General features: G+C 46.9%; 1 protein-coding gene across 1 annotated transcript in view; it reads right to left on the reverse strand.

Moving 5' to 3' along the window:
* Positions 1-5,587: 5,587 nt before the first annotated feature.
* The window catches only part of CMYA5 (cardiomyopathy associated 5), a 104,836-nt gene continuing 89,370 nt past the window's right edge, over positions 5,588-21,053 (reverse strand). The window contains 3 exon segments of the mRNA XM_084829647.1: positions 5,588-6,883; positions 17,401-17,589; positions 18,483-18,582. Coding sequence (XP_084685773.1) covers positions 6,631-6,883; positions 17,401-17,589; positions 18,483-18,582 — 542 coding nt within the window. The 3' untranslated portion in view covers positions 5,588-6,630.

The raw sequence follows: 21,053 nt of genomic DNA on the forward strand, positions 1-21,053 counted from the left end.
TTTAAAATCAGTAAGGGACAGGCAGCAGTTGAGCACAACAAGGCTGAAACAGCATCCTTTTAAAGCAGCTCCCCACTCCTGTGCTCAGTGAATATTTAAAGGGACAGGCAGGATTGAGTGCATGATTTTTTAATTTTTGTGAACTGCCCAGAGAACTTCGGCTATTGGGCGGTATAGAAATGAAATGAATGAATGAATGAATGAATGAATGAAGTCCTTTCAAAGCAGCAGGGCTGACTCCCATTCCCAAGGCAATGAAGTACTTCCTGGTAGGCATAAGCCCCACCCCGTACAACTCAGCACTGCTTCCACCAGCCCGCACTGAAGCCAGCTAAGGTTAGACGGACTCCCAAATGGCACTGAAGCCACTGTGACTGGGAAACCCACCACAAATAGTTTAGGGGGGAAAAACAGATTTAGAGCAAGAAACGCTGCATTAGCTAAGGGGAGAGGTGTGTGTCATCTGGCCTGATCGACTTGGGGTGGAGCAGAACTGGAGTAAAAGCCCAGGGTAGATGAGCTCCAGCACTTTTGGTGAGGTTTTTTTTTTTTTAAGCAGGGAAAATGCAGCATTTAATTGTAAAACTGCAATTTCCTCATGTGTATTTGCACTATTTTGCTGTACCATAGTGCCACCTAGACTTTATGTAGTGGAAAAGCAGGAAAGGAAACATTCTGTGTAGTGCTCAGAACTCAATTCTACAATGAAACTGATACAGTGGATTAACAGCAGCTTAACAGCATCACGTAGAAAAGCTCTTAGGGTGGCCATGTATCCTGTTTTGCAGAGGAGAGACCTCTGTTTGAAGGGCTGCCAGAGGACTATCCTTCGTTTAAAGGCATTCTCTATTTGAAAAGCTGTCCTGTCCAATTCTGGTTTAAAGATAAAGAACCGTAAGAACTGTTGCCCTCTCAACAGTTAGTACCTGGACAGCAGACTGAACAGGTAGGCACACAGGTCACCTACCACAATATGATCACTATGGTGAGATGTACTGTATTTCTATTTAAATTATACATTTGCATCTATTTATGCAAATTACTGCCCCTTTCGTCCTCTTCTTTGGTGATGCATTTCCTATTTTTTTGGCAGTTCATAAGTGGCCACCCTAAATAGCAGCCACAGAGCCCACTGAGGATTGGGACCACAGCATGTGGGGCAATTTTGGCATAAGGAGAAGGATTAAGCCCCCTCCTGCATGCCTGCAGTCCCAATGAGCATCCCTCACAGCTATTTTCAAAAACAACAACACATATGCTACATGTGATCACACATTTAACTCAATATGTAGTTTCACCCTAAGCCCCATGCAAAACAATTGGAGTAAATTAATTGCAACTAACTTGGTTTCTGCAAGAGTAGGAGGAGAAAAAACTATCAGGGCTGAAGCCTTTAAAGACTTTTAAAGAAGATGAACAATCATCGGTCAAACAGAAACAGGGGTTCGCGTGAAGTATTGGGCTACGTTCAACATCAGGCAAATGAATTTCTGCTTGCACAACAGGACTTCGCCTTCCTCTTCTCCCCCACAACACCCTCTCTGTGTGCCCCCAGATCTGCTCTGGAGGCTACCCCAATCTTCCAGAGCAAAATGGGGGGGGGGCGCAGGGAGAAGGGGAATTTGTTCCCCCAAGAGTGTCTGTTTTACTGGCAGATGGATACCATTGGATACAACGCTGTATTTATAATCTAATGTGGCATCAATGGCCAGAATCCAAACCCATGCAAGAGGCTCCCCCGTCAAGCGGCAGCCCCCACATCACCTGAAAAGCCCCCTCCTAAGGTGGGGCTCTCTGGAGCAACATTTCATATGGCACGTTCCATAAGGCTTTTAGAAGGAAATTTGCGCACCCCCCCCCCCGTGTGTGTGTGTGCTGAATCCTATCCCGTGTGCTGAAGTTGAAATTACATGCACTGTACCATATCAAGAATGTAAGATACAAAATGTAAAACTCTCATGAAGTTCAGTAGAAATAATAGTTCTTTTAAAATAGGGCTGAGAAATAAAGGCCTCACTGACTCTCTCCCCATCCAACTTGGACTTCTTAGGGGGGTCGGTGAGGCTGGGTGGGCCCGCCTCCACCACCAACCTTGGCAACCACATCCTCACCACCTGCAGGGAGTGTATGTGTGTGCAGCATGAGAAGGAGCTCTCTGCACATTCCCACTACAACTCTTCCATGGGCATCTCTACACCAGCCAAAATCCCGCATTTAAAATGGGGCTTTCTGCTTCCATTTTAATTGCAGGATCACAACGACTCCCTTTTTCACCCGCTTCCTTTTCCCCCTCCCCTTTCCCCCTCCTTCTCCCTGTATCTGAGTCTTCCATTAACTTTCATTGATCTCACTCCTCTTCTTGCTGCTTTTCCTCTTTTCACGGAAGGAACGCAAGCGGAACACAACAGGGTAATTTGATAGCTCATTATCTGCGATCTATTTAAAAACGGAACAAAGGGCATTTAGTGCAGGAGACGCCTTGGAGGTTCACAGCATCATGTAAAGAGCCTGCAAACTTCCGTGAAGGAGCAATCTCAATCGCAGAATAAAAGCTCTGTGTGAGTAAGATCCTGATTGGTTCACGATCCCAAGCTCTATATGCGTAGAGCACCTTCTCAAAGTAATCACACAAAGAGTTGGGTGTGTTTAGCAGCCACGCACAGCCCTTCCCCACACATTTTTGGAATGTGGATGGGGGAGTGGGGTCATGGGAAGCTCTCTCCTTTGTCTTGAACTCCATAAGAAAGCAGGAAGCACATGGTAGGACTGCCTGGTTAGACATGGGGGAAGTGGAGAGTGGTCCTTTCCTGCAAGGGAAACAGATCCTTCCTGATCACAGAGCACAAGTGAGCCTCCAAACTCTTTAAAAGTCACTCACAACATGGTTAAACATATCTGAGCAAACAAAGGAATGCTGTTGAGCAATGGGGGGGGGCAGAGGTGGGAGGAAGAGACTTTCACCTTCAAAACATCACAAACCTTGCCCACAAAGTACCAATGACACTTGCATAGCCACAAGCCACCTGCAATTCATATATTTTCTAGAAGATACACCATATTTTCCCCAGGTACAAAATACTTGGCTAAAACAAAAGCAAGCAAGACGGTAGTGCTGTGTAGTGGATACAGCATTGACCTTGGCAACCTGGAATGCTTCCAGACAGAAGACTCCTAGCGCTAACAATCAGATAGCATTGTGCAGTTATTCCATGTTTTCTTAATGGATTCTCCATGGTAAGAAAAAAGATGGGGGAAGCAGTGGGAAAACACAGGAGGGTTATAAGTGGAAGGGGACCTTGTTTGGACTCCCCATAAAATTTTGTGACTGAGGCAGGGTGATGGCTCCATAAAACCCTCATCTGGAAGCAGCCCTGCTTTCAAAAGTCCCCGCTCACCCATGAAACTCACCGAGGGGCCTTGAGCAAATCATTATCTCCCTCGATCTAATCTGTGTCACAGTGTTGTGAAGGTAAAATGGGACTTATGCTGTCCTGAGTTCCTTCAAGGAAAGGGTCATTTTATTTATTTACTTATTACATCGATTACTTGCTTGCACAGCCAGCAATGATCCAAGCACACCATACTAAAGTACAGATAAATTACAGTTTTTAAATTAATGGTGGGAAACAAATGTGACAAAGGAAATAAGGCCCATATAACAGAAATGCTTCTTCACCTGAGCAAAGTGTGTGCTACAAAAGTGAAACAAATTAGTCCTGACATTTTAAATTATCATGCGGAAACATCCTTGTCCTGACATGTCAAGCAGAAGCTGTTTAAGTATGTGGACAATGGGTAGGAATGGGTAGGTAATGCTCTTGTTTTAAATCTATCATCTGACTAGGGATGTCAGAGAATTTCGCCATGAATCTCAGGGAGGCCGAATGCCAGCGCATTCAGCCCCCTGAAATTGGTGGCGAAACGGTCTGCCACCCCCCTGCCCCCCCCGGGACGGGACTTACCTTTGGTGAATCTCCCTGGCGGCGGCGGCTCCGGCAGTGGTTCGGCGGCGGCAGCAGCTGCAGCGGCTGGTCTTCCGACCGGCCGCCACTGCCGCCATTTCCAGTAAAAAAAAAAAATAGTGATAGGCTACGTAAATGTTTACGTAGCCTATCACGGCTGAGTGGGGGGGGAAACCACGCGTACGCAAATGGCGGCGCCCATGGGCCCATTTGCATTCCTTATTTTGGCACGTGTAGTCTACGTAAACATTTACGTAGACTACGGCGAAAATAAGGGGAACACAAATAGCGTAGCATCTATGCTATTTGCGTTCCCCTTATTTTTGCCGTAGTCTACGTAAATGTTTACGTAGACTACATGTGCCAAAATAAGGAACGTAAATGGCGGCGCCCATGGGCGCCGCCATTTGCGTACGCGCGGGGTTTTTTTCCCACTCTGACGGGATAGGCTACGTAAACATTTATGTAGCCTATCACGGCTGACTGCAGGGACGCAAAGGGCAGCGGCTACGGCTGCCGCCATTTGCGTTCCCGGCCGGCCGGGATTCACAGTGGGAGGGACAGGGCGCCTCCCCCCCGGCCAGAATTTGGGGGGGGAGGGACAGGGCACCTCCCCCCCAGCCAGAATTTCGGGGGGAGGGACGGAGCGCCTCCCCCCCACCGCAAAGCAAATTTCGTCAAAGGTAAGTGACTTTCGTACATCCCTACATCTGACTATCTGTAAGGAAACAGACAAACTCTTGTGTCAACACTTGCTTGTGCACACGCAGACACCATTCCCACTACCAGGCTGCACTTGATACAGAGTGTGCAAAGCTGACATTGACCTAAAGCATTAACCTCTTCTTTTTTCTGGAATAGAAAAGTCTACATGTGATTTGTGGATCAACAGCATCTGTACTGCTAAGATTCTGGTTCCGCACTCTCTTGATGGCAGAAAGTAATGCTTCTGTCTTATCGTCAGCCATACATTTTCCATCTCAGGACCTAAGGATTATCGAGGCCAATCCACACCTATTGAAGTTTTGGCTTTCCGCTGACTTCAGTAGGCTTCAAATCCAGCCATGCTTGCCTGCTGTGGCAACTAGAAGAAGTATTTATGTGGAGTAAAAAAATGGCACTATAGGAAACAAAAAAGTGAGGCCAGAGGTACATCCTTAAAAGGGTGTTTTACAAATATCTAGGAATCTAGCCTCTGGCTGGAGTCAGGTGTTTCTAGTGTCAAGCTAGAGCAGAATTCCCCAAACTGGTGCCCTCCAAATGTTTTGGATCACAAGTCCGCCATTCCTGATATTTGGCTATCCTGGCTGGGGCTGATGGGAGTTGAAGACAACCTAGAGAGCACCTCATTAGGGGAAGGCTGATCTAGAGCCAGGGAGACCTCATGTTCAAATCCCTGCTCAGCTGTAATACTCACTGGTTGATCTTGGGCCAGTCACTCACTCGCAGCCTAACATAGGAAGCTGCCCTATGCCATGTCAGGCTACGAATCCACCTGGCCCCGAATATGAAAAGCTTGGTGAAAATGAAACCCCAGAAACATTCCTGAATACTGACAAAGGATTCAACAAAAGTGATTTCAGAAGATTACTTATTCACAAAGAAGAAATGTTACCCACTCGTTTAAAAAGTACTGTGTTTAATTTGATCATTTGTTTTTCTGGGCTATGACACAGAAAATAACATCCGATTATCATTTTTTTTTAATCCCATGTAAAACTATTAAAGGAGTACAAGAATTATTTTCATATTAACAACTTCCCTGGTTCAGTGAGAGCAGTGCCCATAAGGAGGGAAACTTGTACGCACACAACCCCTAGCAGATTGGGAACCCTGAGTGTTAAAATGTGCCACCCATGGGGTGCCCAGCTGTGCTTGCAGTTCAAGAGTAATGAGTGTAAGTGAAGTCGAGCTGGCCAGTGCTGTTAGTGACAATAGGTGTGTTGACCCTGCTGGAAGCAGGGGGCACTGAATCCAGCCTCCTCTTCTGGCAGCACCAACCATCTTGATCAGATTTAGGCCTGTGCAGGTCAATCCTTGAATAGCTGGACTGGGGCCTATAGGTGCATGCAATCCATTAATTTCTCCTTGGCGAGCCCTATTAAAATGCAGGGGAACTGTGCAAGAACACACTGGCGCTCTTGGGAGAATGGCGTTCATTTCATTTGTGCAGGAAACGTTCCTGGTACCTTTCACCCAGTGAATGTAGCATGAGCTTATCATTCCTTTGTTCTTTGCTTCAGAAAATACTTTGATATACTTTACAAAGTGCATGCAAAGTAGTAAGTGGTGAGGATTTATTTATGGTTTTGTTTGTATGCACATGACTCCAATGAACAGAAATAGCTAGTCCTTGGAGGTTGGTGGATAGGTTGTGATGGCCCTATCGGCTTTTCATTTTTGCTCCTAAGAAGAGCTTTTGATCTGCTTTTGAAACTTCCTCCAAGTAGAAAAAGGACTTTGTGATGGAGAGCAGGCTATGTATTGGGGGCAGGGGGGAGGAAAGTCCTATTGAGGCCACTGAGCTGTATGAGCATTTATCTGGATTATGGCTCTTATATATGAACATTGTTAGGAGGTTAAAAAACACCATCCCAATTTTGAACAAATCCCACTATTATTATTAATATTAATATTATCATCTTGCAGTTGGCTTGAAATAAAACTTCTAGCTTTGCTCCACAAACTCTGGTAGCTCCATGCCTGTATGCAGGTTAAGGACCCCTGGTTGTTCCAGCACAAAGGCAGGGTGTGCAGCTTCGGTGAATTTCTTCCTGATGGCAGACAGCACTTGCCCTCGTTCTGCGTTGAAAAATAAGAGTCTTCCAGTGTCATAGTCCAGCAGAATGCCAATCCGGGGTGGCTGTTCTGTCACAATCACATTACTGATCTCACCGTTGTGAAGGACTTTGTATGTCAAACTACAAAGAAAGTGGAAAATTTAATGTAAACAACAACCCATTGCACAGTCTATCATAGAATATTCCAGCGCCAGGCTCCCTACCCCTCCTGATTTTTATTTCTTTATGTATTTATTATTATTAAACTGGGAGGCTGGCATGTTGCAAAGAAGAGTACTGGCTTCTGGGAAATGAGTGTTTTGAGACTGCGCTCTCCCTCTCTCTCGCTCTCTCTCTCACTCACTCACACACACACACACACACACACACACCCATGACAGCCATTTTGTCACGTTCTCAAAATTCCAAATATTCCCACCAACCGAAAATGTTTGGGGACCTCTGTTCTACTGTATTCTATTTGCCAACCAAAAAATAATCTATTTTCACTCATCCCCTGAAAAAATGGTCAAAATTGTTCCCCACTTTCACAGCCTGCAAATATGGCCATTCAGATGGGCAATACTCTAATATGACTTGAACCAAGACTCAGCTTCCTCATTGAAATCTCAAAATTTCAATAGCCATTCTGAGTGACAAGCCTTTTTGTATAGCTTTATCATGAGGCCTGCAGGATCCCAAAGCATTCCAATGGCTATTTAGAAAGAGAATTCGTAGTATGGCTTTTCTTTTAGGCCTGCATTTCAGAATGCAGAATCATGGCTCATGTCAATGCAAGTCCATGGCTATTCAGGAAGACAATTATTTGTGGTGTACAAACCACCATACAAGATCATAACCTATCTTAATGCAGTCCTATAGCCATTCAGAAAGGCAAGCATTTATCTTGATTTATTTCCAGAACATTATACAATGAAAACAATACTAGCCTGCCTTCCATGGTTGTTGTAAGTTCTTTTGGATAGCCAATCTAGTGCCTTCCAAATGTTTTGGACTACAGCTTCCATCAGCCTCAGCCAGCATGGCCAATGGTCAAGAATTATGGGAGCTGTTGTCCAAAACATCTGCAGGTCACCAGGTTGCTTACCCTGGAGAATGCTAAATGTAACTATACGGTGACAAAAGGAAGCGAGGATGAGATTATAAGGATTCCACTGTCTTTGGGGGTGCCTTGTGTGTGCCTGTTACTGACAGTGGGACTCCTGATATTCTATACTGATCTTTGCTCAGTCTCCCCACAAGCCACATCAATGGGTTCCTATGGCCAGCTGGAAACACAATTCATTGACATAGCAACTGGCAAAGCTCGCAGGCACTTTAGCAGGATCCTTACTTCAATGCAGGCTTATGGCCCAATGTCCATGTGCAAACCCCTTTGATTTTTATGAGTATGAGAATGGAATGATGGGTTGCGGAGGAGGGACAGTTTAGTCAGATCCAATCTATCACAATACGTTTCAACAGACATTTGAGGGACAATATTTTTCCTAAGGATTTGTCCATTTGGAGGCAGTCCCTAAAACCTACCATGTACACAATCAATCACCCTCTGTTTAATGCATTCTAATGGCCATTTGGCCAATTCAGTGTATCTGTATCATCATTTGGAAGGAGCCCATGCATCCCAAGGGCCGTTTTCTGCCACTTGCTTTAGTATGCCATGCCTACCACCACCAGCGGAGCCACTTCTGCCAAATTTGATGAAAAAGAAGCCAAGGGTGCAATCTTATGCATGGTTAGGCAGGAAAAAGTCCTACAACTCCCAGCATTCCTCCAAGCAGACATGCTGGCTGGGGTATGCTGGGAATTGTAGGTCATTTTTCTGTCTAAACCTATATAGGCTTGCGTCCTAAGATGTCTTTTATCAACAATTTCTCTCCAAAGGCAGCAGATATTTTTGCATTTCAGGATAAATATTAGAGAGCTGTTAGTACTTAGCTTAGCTGATAGGTCTTTTAAATCTGGATCCTCCACAGTACTGATGGAATTTGCCATGATTCATTTGGAAGCCATTTTGGCTCCGGTGTGTTAATCTATAATAGGGAATATTCTGCATTCCATAATCTCAAATTATGGAAATAGCAAGAACGGCCTTTCCTTTGAACACTGAGTGGAGGCTTTTACTTAGTAAATTGTACACTTTCACACTGAATGGACAACCCTGCTTTTCCTTTAGCATCCTCAAAGAGGCCTCTATTGTAAATGGGTTTTAAAAAATAATGTGCACATTTATACACTGTTTTAGTGCAATCTGTTGAAATCCGAAATGATGAATCAACTGACATCAGCCAGCAGCCCTAGAAGAAGCAGAACAAGGATTTGGCCATTCTCGACAGCCGCCGCCTATTCCAGCTCCTACTTCCTGAGTGGGCAGGCTACTGTTCTCTCAGCCTCAGGTCTTCCCAGGGCCCTGACTCCTGCACTCGGCCTGAAACAGGAAGGTAATAGCCCTGTGCAGACATAAAAATAAGGAGGAAGAACTGGGCATTGCCTGCTGGTCCCATCCTCAGCCCCCACAGCAGGGGAGGGGAACCTCAGGCCCAAGGGCCAAATCCAGCCCTCCAAGGGTCCCAAGCCAGAGTTCCTCAGATGGCAATGCCTCTTTCCCCTGGCCCCACCCACTTTCCCCTGACCACCAATTGATTGGTGGTTTCCTGGCTTTTGTGCAATTTCCCCCATTCTAAAAGGTTGAAACTAACATAAGAAGTGAACACCAAGGGCCCATCTAGTTCAGCATTCTGTTCACAGAGGGGCCAATCAGCTGCCTATGGGAAGGACATGAGTGCAATAGCATCCTCCCCACCCAAGTTCCCCAGCAACTGGTGTACATAGGCAAACTACCTCTGATACTGGAGGTAGCGTATCAGGACTAGTAGCCATTGATAGCCTTATCCTCCATTAATTTGTCCAATACCCTTTAAGGCCATCCAAATTGATGGAGATCACTGCATCTTGTGGAAGTGAATTCCATAGTTTAACTGTGTGCCATGCAAAGAAATACTGCCCTTTTATCTGTCCTGAATCTCCCACCAATCAGCTTCATTGGACCACCCCAGGTTCTAGTATTATGAGAGAGGGAGAAAAATGTCTCCCTATCCACTTCTCCACACCATGCATAATTTTGTATGCCTCTATCATGTCTCCCCTTACTAGCCTTTTTTAGAAGCCCAAATGCCTCTCTTTAAGGCTTAGTTCTGGGCAGTAGGGATGTCAGAGAATTCCGCCACGGACTCCAGTGAGGCCCAGAATCCGTGGCGGAACAGCCTCCTCCGCCCCCTGGGATGGAGCTTACCTGGCGGCGGCGGCGGTGGTGGTGGTGGTGGCGGTGGCTCCGGCAGCAGTGGATCTGGCTGGTCTCCTGGCCGGCCGTTGCCAGGCTGCTGCGGCTGCAAATGGAGACCATTGTAACGGCCGCCATTTGTGTGCTTGCAGTCAGCCGTGATAGGCTACGTAAGTATTTACGTAGCCTATCATGGCAAAGAGCAGGGACACAAATGGCGGCCGCTATGTCATTTGCATGCTTGCAGTCAGCCGTGATGGGCTACGTAAGTATTTACGTAGCCCATCACGGTAAAGGCAGCCACGCGAATTTGCGTAAATACTTACATAGCCTATCACGGCAAAGAGCGGTGATTTGATTGCAGTCAGCCGTGATAGGCTACATAAGTATTTATGTAGCCTATCACGGCAAAGAGCAGGGACACAAATGGTGACCGCTATGCCATTTGCGTCCCTGCTCTTTGTTGCGATAGGCTACGTAAATACTTACGTAGCCTATCACGGCTGACTGCAAGCACGCAAATGGCGGCTGCTGTGGCAGCCACCCTTTGTGGCCACAGCAGCCCAGCTGTGGCCGGCCCTGGCCAGCAGCTCTGCAGAGCTGCAGCGGAGCAGAGCCAGCTGGGGAGGATTCCAGGGGGAGGGACAGAGCGCCTCCCCCCCCCCCGCGGATTGCCCGGCGTGGAGCAAGGTAAGTGTTTCATACATCCTTACTGGCAGTAAGAGCTTTATATTAAAATATCCTGGTATTTTTCACTCCACCCTTTTGCCTTTGGCACCACCCACTACTGGAACGTGTTCCTGAAAGCATCTCTAAAATTGAATCCAGCTCTCAGGCTGAAAGAGGTTCCCTACCCCTGATCCATAGTTTCAAAATGCCATTTGACTATACACAGGCTATCTATGCACAATCCATACCCTGCAAACTGGATGAACACAGATTGTGAGCTGGACGTCTGTGCACATTTGGGTATATGCTCATAGGTGCCTGTGCAAACCCAGTAGCTCCGCTACAGATGGATTTTGGAGCACAAGTCCTGCATCCTAGGGGCCCCTCAAACAACTGCCAGAGGACACAGTAGTGGTTCATGATGGGAATGGTGACAGCAGGAAGCAGCAGCAGCAGCATTAGCACCTGGAATGGGCAGCCACATACTGATCCCTGAACAAGTTCCTTTTTTCCCCTTTCCCCCTGAACATTTAGTTTGTCATGTGTGCTGCGTAGCAAAGTGCCTGTTACTGGGGCTCAAACCATTCCCGCCCACCATCTCCTTTTTCTTCTGCATTCTGAAGAAATGGAGATGGGGAAAGACGGTTGGAGCATCAGCCTGCAGCCACTTAGCTTTTGCAATATGCTCACCTACCTAAATACAATTATTTTTTTAAAGGACCACTTCCTACACAAAAGTAAACAACTGCACAGGACTATTAATGCTGGCCTGTCATACAGAGCTGTTGAAAAGATTAGTGAGAAAATGTATAGGATGTACTTTGAACATTTGAAATGTGTTACATAAATGTAAGTGTTACTATCGCTGTATTTCATGAAGTCAGCACCTTGAAATACAACATTACAAGCATTAACCACCACCTGCCATTGATGATTATGACTCTTCTACTAAAAGTCCTGATCAGATTATGGCAAGCAGAAGGCTGAAAAGTTCCACCATGTAACCTTATCTGCCAGTGTAGAGGACAGGGAGTATATCATTAGAGCACTATTCACAGCTACCAATCATCTGGAGTTTCAGAATTCTGGATTCATTCCAAAAAGAGTGCCTCTCATCCGCCCCGTCACCAGATAAATCATCAGGATGACCTCGAGTAAAGCAGCTATGGTAGACATGTATCATATACACAGTAAAATCAGACTGGGGAAAGGACAGGTGGCTCTTATGATTGCAGTATTCATTACAGCTACAAATTCCAGGGGCTCACATTTCTGCTCCTATTTCAGTTAATGAAAGTCGTACCATCCAGAAAAGCAGCAACAGAGTTTGGTTGTGGGATCTTGTGTGAACCATTGTAATTCATGGAGACAGAAGCTTGCATTCAAATCCAGCATTTGCCAGGATTCATTTTGGGCCCTTGGGCAAGCCAGTAGCAGTCAGCCTCAGCACCTCAGGTGTGGAAGAGTGGTGAGCTACTTTTCAAGGATGTTGCAAAGCCGCCAACGGAACCTTCCCTCTTGGATCTAATAGCAGCTTCTGGGATGGGGGAGTGATTTCTGGCATGACCACAGCACACAGCAAAAGAGCTAATTTCTCCCAATGAGCCAGAGAAGCCACAGACCTGATCCTGCTCACTAGAGTGGCTGCTTATAAACTGCCCCCAAAGAGGAGGCACATCACCAAAACAGTGGACAGGGATTTGCATAACATTTGCATATGCTGATATACATATGCAGATGCAAATTTAAAAACAGCTGTTACAATTTAATTAAAAATATAGTACATCTCACCATAGTGTGGAAGACCAGGTGTCCTGCCCTAGACCTAGACTTGGCTGTGGGTAAGCAAATAAAGGGAGCAATGCAATTGAATAGCCAAGTTGGCAAGCAAATGGCCAAGTACACAGGTTTCAGTCCAAAGAGGTTTAGGCTAAGGCAAGAGTGGTCAAAATCCAGGCAGAGGTCAGAACACAGGCAGGCAATGAGGATCAGGCAGCAGCGGCAGCAGTCAAAGTAACAAGCAAGAGATCAAACATAGTAAATCAGTCAGGTAAGTTATACAGTCCAGAAGCAGGGTTGTTAGGCACTCTAGAAGGTCAGTAAACAGAGCATCAATCACAGGGCACAATTCCAGAGACAAGGTGCACAGCAGAGGCTGGATGGACCAAGTTGTTCCAACACTGGCTGGGTTTCTCCTAAAGAATTTTAAGCCCAAAGTCAGCTGGACCCCACCCACAGCTCAGCTGCCGCAATCAGTGCTCCCTTTCCAGAGACTACTCCTGAGGAGTCCCTTTCTCCTGAGAAGACTTTTCTGGAGGCAAGCACTCCTTTGCACAGGAGCCCTACTAGCCTGTTGCTCGAGGCGATGACGCTTTCAGGGATCAGGGGATGGCTCAGCCTCTGCTTCAGGGGAAGAGCAGCCGAGGGCTGGGGATTGGGGAGGGGAAGTGGCTGTTATCTACCTAGAGTCCTTGGTCTTCACCAGATGCCCTCTCCGGGAGACCAAGGTTGCTGAGTGCATGTACTGGAGGCTGGGCCCGAAGGGCAGTCTGGGGATTCTGCTCGTGTACCGTCCACCCCGCTGCATGACTGACTCCCTGGCCGAGGTGCTTGAGGTGGTCTCTGATGTACGTGTACAGTCCCCTAATTTACTGGTGTTGGGGGACTTCAACGTACATTCGGAGGCCATCCTCACAGGAGCACCTCGGGACTTCATGGAGACCATGGCCTCCTGGGAGCTGCACCATATTCTAACTGGGCCCACCCATGTAGCCGGTCATGCACTAGACCTTGTGTTTGTTTCTGGAGAAGTGGGGAGTGATCTGGAAGTCGGAGGTATATCCACCACCCCCGTGTCATGGTCAGATCACTATCTGGTGATGTTGGACTTCTCGGTTCCACAACCCCTCCGCAGGGGTGGAGGACCCATTAAAATGGTCTGCCCCAGGCCTCTTATGGATCCAAATGGATTCCTGAACGCGCTTGGGGATTCTCTGGGGCATGCCAACGGCCACTCGGTCGAGACCCTGGTGGGTGGCTGGAATGCCGCAATCACTGGGGCATTAGATCAGGTGGCTCCGAAACGCCCTCTCCCCCTGAACAGGGCTCGGACTGCACCATGGTTCAATCCGCGGTTACGAGCTCTGAAACAGGAGGTGAGACAGCTAGAGCGCCGGTGGCGGAAGTCTCGCTCCAAAGACGATCAGACACGGGCTAGAGCTGTATCTTCAGCCTATCACGTGGTGGTGAGGGCAGCAAAAAAGGAATATTATGCTGCCTCCATCGCGTCTGCAGAGTGCTGTCCCAGGAGGCTGTTCGAAGTGGTCCGGAGCCCGGTCGGTCCTGTGGCTCCGGAACCACTGGAGCATTCTAAGGCCTCCTGTGAGGCCTTGGCAAGGCACTTTGCAGATAAAATTGATCAGATTAGGTGTGTTACTCTGCATGCTGTGGATACAGTTAGTGAGCAAGAGGCGGCCTGTGGCAAACCGGTTTTGTGGGATAGGTTCCAGCTTCTTCCTCCTGATGAAGTGGACAAGGTGCTTTCATCGGTACAGCCAACCACCTGCTTACTTGATCCTTGCCCATCTTGGCTCATTATGAGCTGCAGAGAGAGACTGGGTGAGGGGATCAAGGCGGTGGTGAACGCCTCCCTTGAGGAGGGAGTGATGCCATCAGCCCTCAAGGAGGCAGTGATAAGACCGCTCTTAAAGAAGCCCTCCTTGGATCCTCAAGTTTTGAACAACTTTTGCCCAGTCTCAAATCTGCCATTTTTGGGCAAGGTGATTGAGCGGGTGGTGGCAATGCAGTTGAAGGCACACTTGGAAGAAACTGATTATCTAGACCCATTTCAGTCAGGCTTCAGGCCTGGGCATGGGACAGAAACGGCCTTGGTCGCCTTGGTAGATGATATGAGGAGGGCTCTGGATAGGGGTGAATGCTCCTTCCTTGTTCTCCTCGACCTTTCAGCGGCTTTTGATACCGTTGACCACGGTATCCTCCTGGACCGCCTGGAGGGGTTGGGCATTGGGGACACCGGATTGCGGTGGTTCCGGTCCTTCCTCTCCGGCAGGTACCAGAGGGTAGCTCTGGGAGAGGAGGTTTCGGACCCGTGGCCACTTACTTGTGGGGTGCCACAGGGTTCCATCCTCTCCCCGATGCTATTTAACATCTATGTGAAGCCGCTGGGGGCTATCATCAGGAGGTTTGGGGTGCAGTGTCATCAATATGCGGATGACACGCAGCTCGACCTCTCGTTTAAATCTTCACCAAGGTTGGCCGTAGAATCCCTGTCCAAATGTCTGGAGACGGTGAGTGGCTGGATGGGGAGGAATAGGCTGAAGCTGAACCCTGACAAGACCGAGGTACTTTTGGTGGGAGACAAGAGGAGGCTGGGGGATGTTGACCTGGTGTTGAATGGGGTACGGCTACCCTTGAAAGACCAGGTCCGCAGCCTGGGTGTCATTTTGGACTCCCAGCTGTCCATGGAGGCTCAGGTGTCAGCTGTGAGCCGGACAGCGCTGTATCAACTCCATCTGATATGGCGGCTGCACCTCTTCCTTCCCAACCATCTGCTCCCATCGGTAGTACATGCCCTAGTCTCCTCTCGTTTAGACTACTGTAATGCGCTCTACGTGGGGTTACCCTTGAAGACGGTTCGGAAACTGCAGCTGGTACAGAACGCAGCGGCTCGCCTGATTAAAGGCAGCCGCCGGCGAGATCACATCACTCCAGTGCTGAAGGTGTTGCACTGGTTACCAGTTGTTTTCTAGGCCAAATTAAAGGTGTTGGTTTTGACCTTTAAAACCCTATATGGTTCCGGCCCAGCCTATCTTAAGGAGCGCCTCCAGCAGCACCAGACAGGCCGCTTAACAAGATCAGCCTCGGATGGCCTTCTCTCTGTCCCATCAGCCAGGACAGCTAGACTGGTGGGGACGAGGGAGAGGGCCTTTTCTGTGGTGGCCCCCACTCTGTGGAACTCCCTCCCTAGGGAACTCCGTCATGCCCCCTCTTTAATGAGCTTCCGTCGTGCATTAAAAACGTTGGTGTTCAGGCAGGCATTTGGGGTGGGTTAGGGTATTTTAGAAAATGTTTTTATTGTAGAATTTTATTGTTTTCAACTGTTTTTATTGTATGTTGTACATCGCCCAGAGTGGCTGGGTGACCAGCCAGATGGGCGATTAATAAATTTAATAATAAATAAATAAATAAATAAATGAGCCTCTTTCTCCTGCTGGGATGGCCCTGCAACCACTTCCCGCGAGGGTTCAGGCTCCTGTGGGTCTGGTGGCAAGCCCTGGTCTGGGGTACCCTGGGCTTCTGGGGCCTGTAGCTCCTCTGAGGAGGGCTCCTCCATTCAGGGCGTGACACAAGGTGACCTGTGTGCCTGCCTGCTCAGCCTGTTGCTGAGATGCTAACTGTTGATGGGCAAGAGTTCTTATGGTTCTTAAACTGGAATGGGACAGGACAGCGCTTCAACAAGAGGATGCCTTCAAATGGAGGGCTGTGCTCCGTAAAAGAGGACACATGGCCACCCTATGAGTACTTGCACACATATCCCACACACACATTGCTAGTACTTAAAGGACACAAAAGAAGTGCATGCTTCACAGGGCCTGCCCATCAAAGCCAGCCAGTGATGCTCTTTGGCTGAAGGTGAGCCCCAGAGTCACACAGCAGAGACAGTGGGAGCCCTGTCAGGGAAGTGAAGATGTCATCTTTCCCTCGCCACCCCCTCCCCAGCACTAGGGATGTCGGAGAAATCTGCAATGGAACCAAATGAGTTTGGATGTTCATAAATCCAACCCACGGATTTGGCAGCGGACTGGCTTCCCCCCTGTCGGGCAGATTCTGCAGACCTGCAGACCAGTTTTCTAACTTTTCCGAATTTTGCCCTAAAAAAATACGCAATTTTTTTTAAACACCAAAAATGTGCATTTCCCCCATAGGAAGTGTGAAACTGTGCATTGGGGGGGGGGGGGATTTGCGCATTTTCGCACATGCGCATTTGTGCACGTTCAGAAACCAAAAAAAAAATATGATTCTGTTAATGGGCGGATGTCAGAATGAAAGGCGCCTGACAGTCCACAAAACACAGATGGAGCGGCTTTTACACAGTCCATACATCCCTACCCAGCACCAGGCACAAGGGAAGGGCCCTGGCTGGAGAGAGCACCCAGTGGGACGTGGGCATTTAAAACATGTCAGTGCGGTTCATATGGAATCACGATTCACGAAGCAGGCATTTTGGATTCAAATGGCAATTCCAGCAAATGTAATGGAGATGCATTTTCCTGTCCCTGTGAGCTGAAATACTCCTGCATGTTACCACTGGCAGACATTTTCCTCACCTGGGAAATGAGGAAATTTCCACATTTCCACCTCTTCCACATGTGCAAAGCGGGGGGGGGGGTCTTTCAAAGAGCATGAAAGGATTGAAGATGTGCAGCACAGTCCATGGGGGGCAAGAGGCAATTTAAGCATCTCCAGTGAATTGCTTCACAAACTGATCCTAACCGTTTTTACTCTGAAATAAGCCTACTGATTTCAGGGCAACGTATTCAAAGTATTGTTACCAAGACAGTAAGCAGCATGTTGAGTATTTCCCTCACACCCTGACTCCAAAACGTTGTTTTGTCTGGTGAGATTCTCCACACACAGAGGAGAGAGGCATATGTAGCCTTGTCGTTACCTTGTTTTGCTAGGGCAGTGCAAGCACCAGGACGTAGTGTTCAGCCCCAGGACGTAGTGTTCAGCTCCCCTGTCTGGCCATACAGGGGAGTAGCAGATCCCAACCTTGTAAGCCGCACAGCCACTCACGGTGGTTTCCCAGTAGTGCCAGCCTCGAGCAGACAAGAGCTCGCCCAGGACTGGTGACATTCTGCACACACAGATGGGAAAGGCAAATGTGGCATTTCAGTATGTTGGCTAAAATTGAACAATACCTTGAAGCTCAGGCGTCGAAAAGGCCCAGTGTCTGAGACCTCACATGTAACACTGAGATTTCACCCCTCCCAAAGGACAAAACCAGCCATTGTTCATTTGCATATTTCGAGGCATTTAAATCAGGAGTATTGAACATCAGACTTGGGGTCCAAATCCAGCCCTCCCGAGTTCCCACATGACCATGCCCCATTCCCACCAAGTGGTCCCCTCTTTTCCCCCTGCTCACTGATCGTTTGGTGGCTTCCCAGCTTCGGCATATTTTTCCCCACACTCCAAATGGTTGAAATGCCTCTCCTACAGCTGAGTTACTGGCAGTGAGAGCTATAAACCAAAGTACGCTGGTATTTTGGTCTCACTGCTTTTGCCCATGGATTCTGCCTTGCCCACAACTAGAATGTGGCACTTGAGAGCTTCTCCAAAATTGAAAGAGGTGATGAAAGAGGTTTGGCATCCCTGATTTAAATGCATCCAAACTGAAGTTTAACCATTGTGTAATATTCACTGTGAGCTGTTTTAGTTTGCTTTAAATCCAAGTAGCCTAGCAACAACAAAAAAGAGACCTCTCAACAGTTAGGCCTTTTTAAAAAATGGCAGACTGTTGGCCTCATTTTGATAACCTTATGTGTGATGAAACATAGGAGAGGAAAAATCTCCAAAAGGAACAGGAAAACAGCAACACAGTACCTTGAGCTCAAATTGCAAAAAGAAAACACATCTCCCTCCTTTCTGCCTTCCTGTGTTAGCGATCTAGTTGGTACAGCTCCTCACTTCCTGTTGACAATGACACTCAGTAGTGAGGAAGAGTGAGTATGAGTAGTACTTACTTACCCAGTGAGTTTACTGTCCTCAGGAAGGCATATCATGGTTCCATTTGGTGACACTTGCAATGCAGGGTGAGCTGTTCCTTTCATTATGTGAAATCTAGTTCCTATTATGATTCACAGGCAAGAAATAAGCATCACTTGAGGAATGACTGCAATGCTAGTTTGTACTGAATCATAAAATTATAAGGAATGTAGCAATCACTGTCACTGAATCAACAGAACTGACTAGAAGGCATGCACATTTCACTCTGAGATGAGGCAGAAATTCTCATTTGGCAATAAGGGATTGAAGGCCAGACGTGCCAACTGTAATCTGTATGCTGGGTTGGCTCCTGCCTTCATAGATGGCAAGGGAGAGGTTGTGAGGCCACCGTAGCCCTAATGAAACTGAGGCAATGTATGTGAATCTTCGCTTTTCCCCATGCTGAGAGGGCATTTCTACATGAGGCTTTTATCCCACACCTTTTCAGAGACTTCTGCTTCCAGATTCTTCATGAGATTAAGATTGGCTCTTTTACACATACTTTTTTCCAGGGGTTTTCTTTCTCTATATGTTTCATTATACAACCACTAGATGGTGGTGTGGTATAACGGAATTGTGCAATTACATGAGACTCTCATTCTGCCATTTCTAAATAATACCAGACTTCCCTTATCAGGAAAAAAAAGAACCGTGATGATGGTTGCAAAGCAGAGGCCCTGGAGGATGACGACATTGTGTAAAGGACCCGCAAATTATCATGAGTGAGCAATCACAAGCACAAATAAAAGCCTTGTGTAGAAAGGCTCAGAGTCTGGTTTGAACTTCTCAACCTGGATCTGTTCTGTTTACTATAAGGAATGAGATGTGTGCTGATGATTGCTACGCCGTGAATCCACAGTTAGAAATACCATGTTAGCTGTATTTCATCTGCTTCACTCTTGTACACATGCCGAGCACATCAGCTATTCCTCAAGTGCTGGATCCAAAGAACTGCATGCTACTACCAGACTTGCGCTGCCAACTGCCACTAGCAGAAATGGCCTGCATTTTAAGTACCCTAAGGCTAAATATGAAACTAAGTGAAAACCAGTAAAAATAGTGGACCACAGCAGAGAACTTCAGGTCGATTGTTAGTCTATCCCTACATGCATAAAATAGAGTTTTCTTGAATTACTGTGAAATTTTCAGAAAGTCAGTCTCCGAAACTATGGCTATCAATAACTTCGTTTAGTAAGTGACATGAGCCAATTTACCTCCAAAAGTGCAACATATCCCTAAGTACCATTTTGCAGTATTCACTTCCAAGTTGTTCTGCCAGAATCTGTACCTGTGATCTTTTCTACATAAGGCATTTATTCTGCACTCATCATTCCCTACTCATGGTTGTTTACAAACTCTTTAGAAGACATTGTGACCCTCCAGTTTTGCTTCTGTTTTTAAAGAGCACTTTTGGCAAGTTTTTTTTTTTTTTAGAGCAGGGAAAATGTGGTATTATTTCTGAAAGTGAAAGAAAACACTTTTTCCACCTGTGTATTTGTGCTGTTTCGTTATACCACAGTGCCACCTAGAGATTATGTAGAGGAAAAGCAGGAAAGGAAACACTCTTTGTGTAGTGATCTCAATTCTGCGATGAAACCAAAAGAAGATACAGTAGATTAACAGCCTTGTGCAGAAAAGTCCTGTATGTTTTGTAGCTCTGAGAGAGTGGGGTTCACATTGGAAAAACAGCATGCAGGAAAACAGATAAACACACAAACTTACACACACCACAGCTACATTTACTCTTTTATAAAGTGGAAATTCTTGACCATGTATCTCCTGCTGTCTCATCTAGTTGTGCAAAATACAACCAATCCAGACAGACAAAACTGGAGTATAAAACCTGATGCTGCTTTGTGTACATTTTCCCTTGAATTGTTCACCAAGGGACTTTCTGCCAAGGTCCAAATTGTTCTCTAAAGTCCTTCCTGCACAATCAGTTTATTGCATGATAACTGTGCAACTGCTTAGCATTGTTGCATACAGTCCATACAAGGGACTGTGTGTTTCTACTGTGGCCATGTTACATTCCAAGCAATCACTTTCCCTGTACAAAATGCCACATATGAAGCAGCCTTTATATTGTTTCTTTGTGCCTCCATGCATCCTGGTTAGGTTACGAGGCTGCTTACAGGCCACACATCATAGTAAGCCATCAAATGGGAGCTGTGGTTCATACATAATGCTAACCCATGGTTTATTTAACCTAAAGTTTGTTGCCCAACCCAGGGTTTGACTGGCAGATGATCGAACTAACCATGATTTGTTTTCTCAATCCCTGGGCTGTTGGTTTCCCTCCTCTTTTGCCTACTTCCTCCCTGTATCTCAGATGTCTTTGCAGCAGTATAGTACTGGCATGAAAAGCAACTGCTTTCTTTGACCACTCTTGCTTACCATCTCTGTAGCCTGCCAAAGCAACCCATGAACAACCTATGGTTCTGGGTTCACATATAACCACAACTCATGGTATAAATAACCCAGAGTTCACAACCTGACAACAAACCATGGGTTCTCTTTCTGGGTTTGTTTGTGATTAACAAACCATGTTCACAC

The sequence above is a fragment of the Heloderma suspectum genome, chromosome 2, assembly GCF_057233095.1.
Source record: "Heloderma suspectum isolate Gila_16-S chromosome 2, 16-S_ref, whole genome shotgun sequence".
In the NCBI taxonomy this organism is placed as follows: Eukaryota; Metazoa; Chordata; class Lepidosauria; order Squamata; family Helodermatidae; genus Heloderma; species Heloderma suspectum.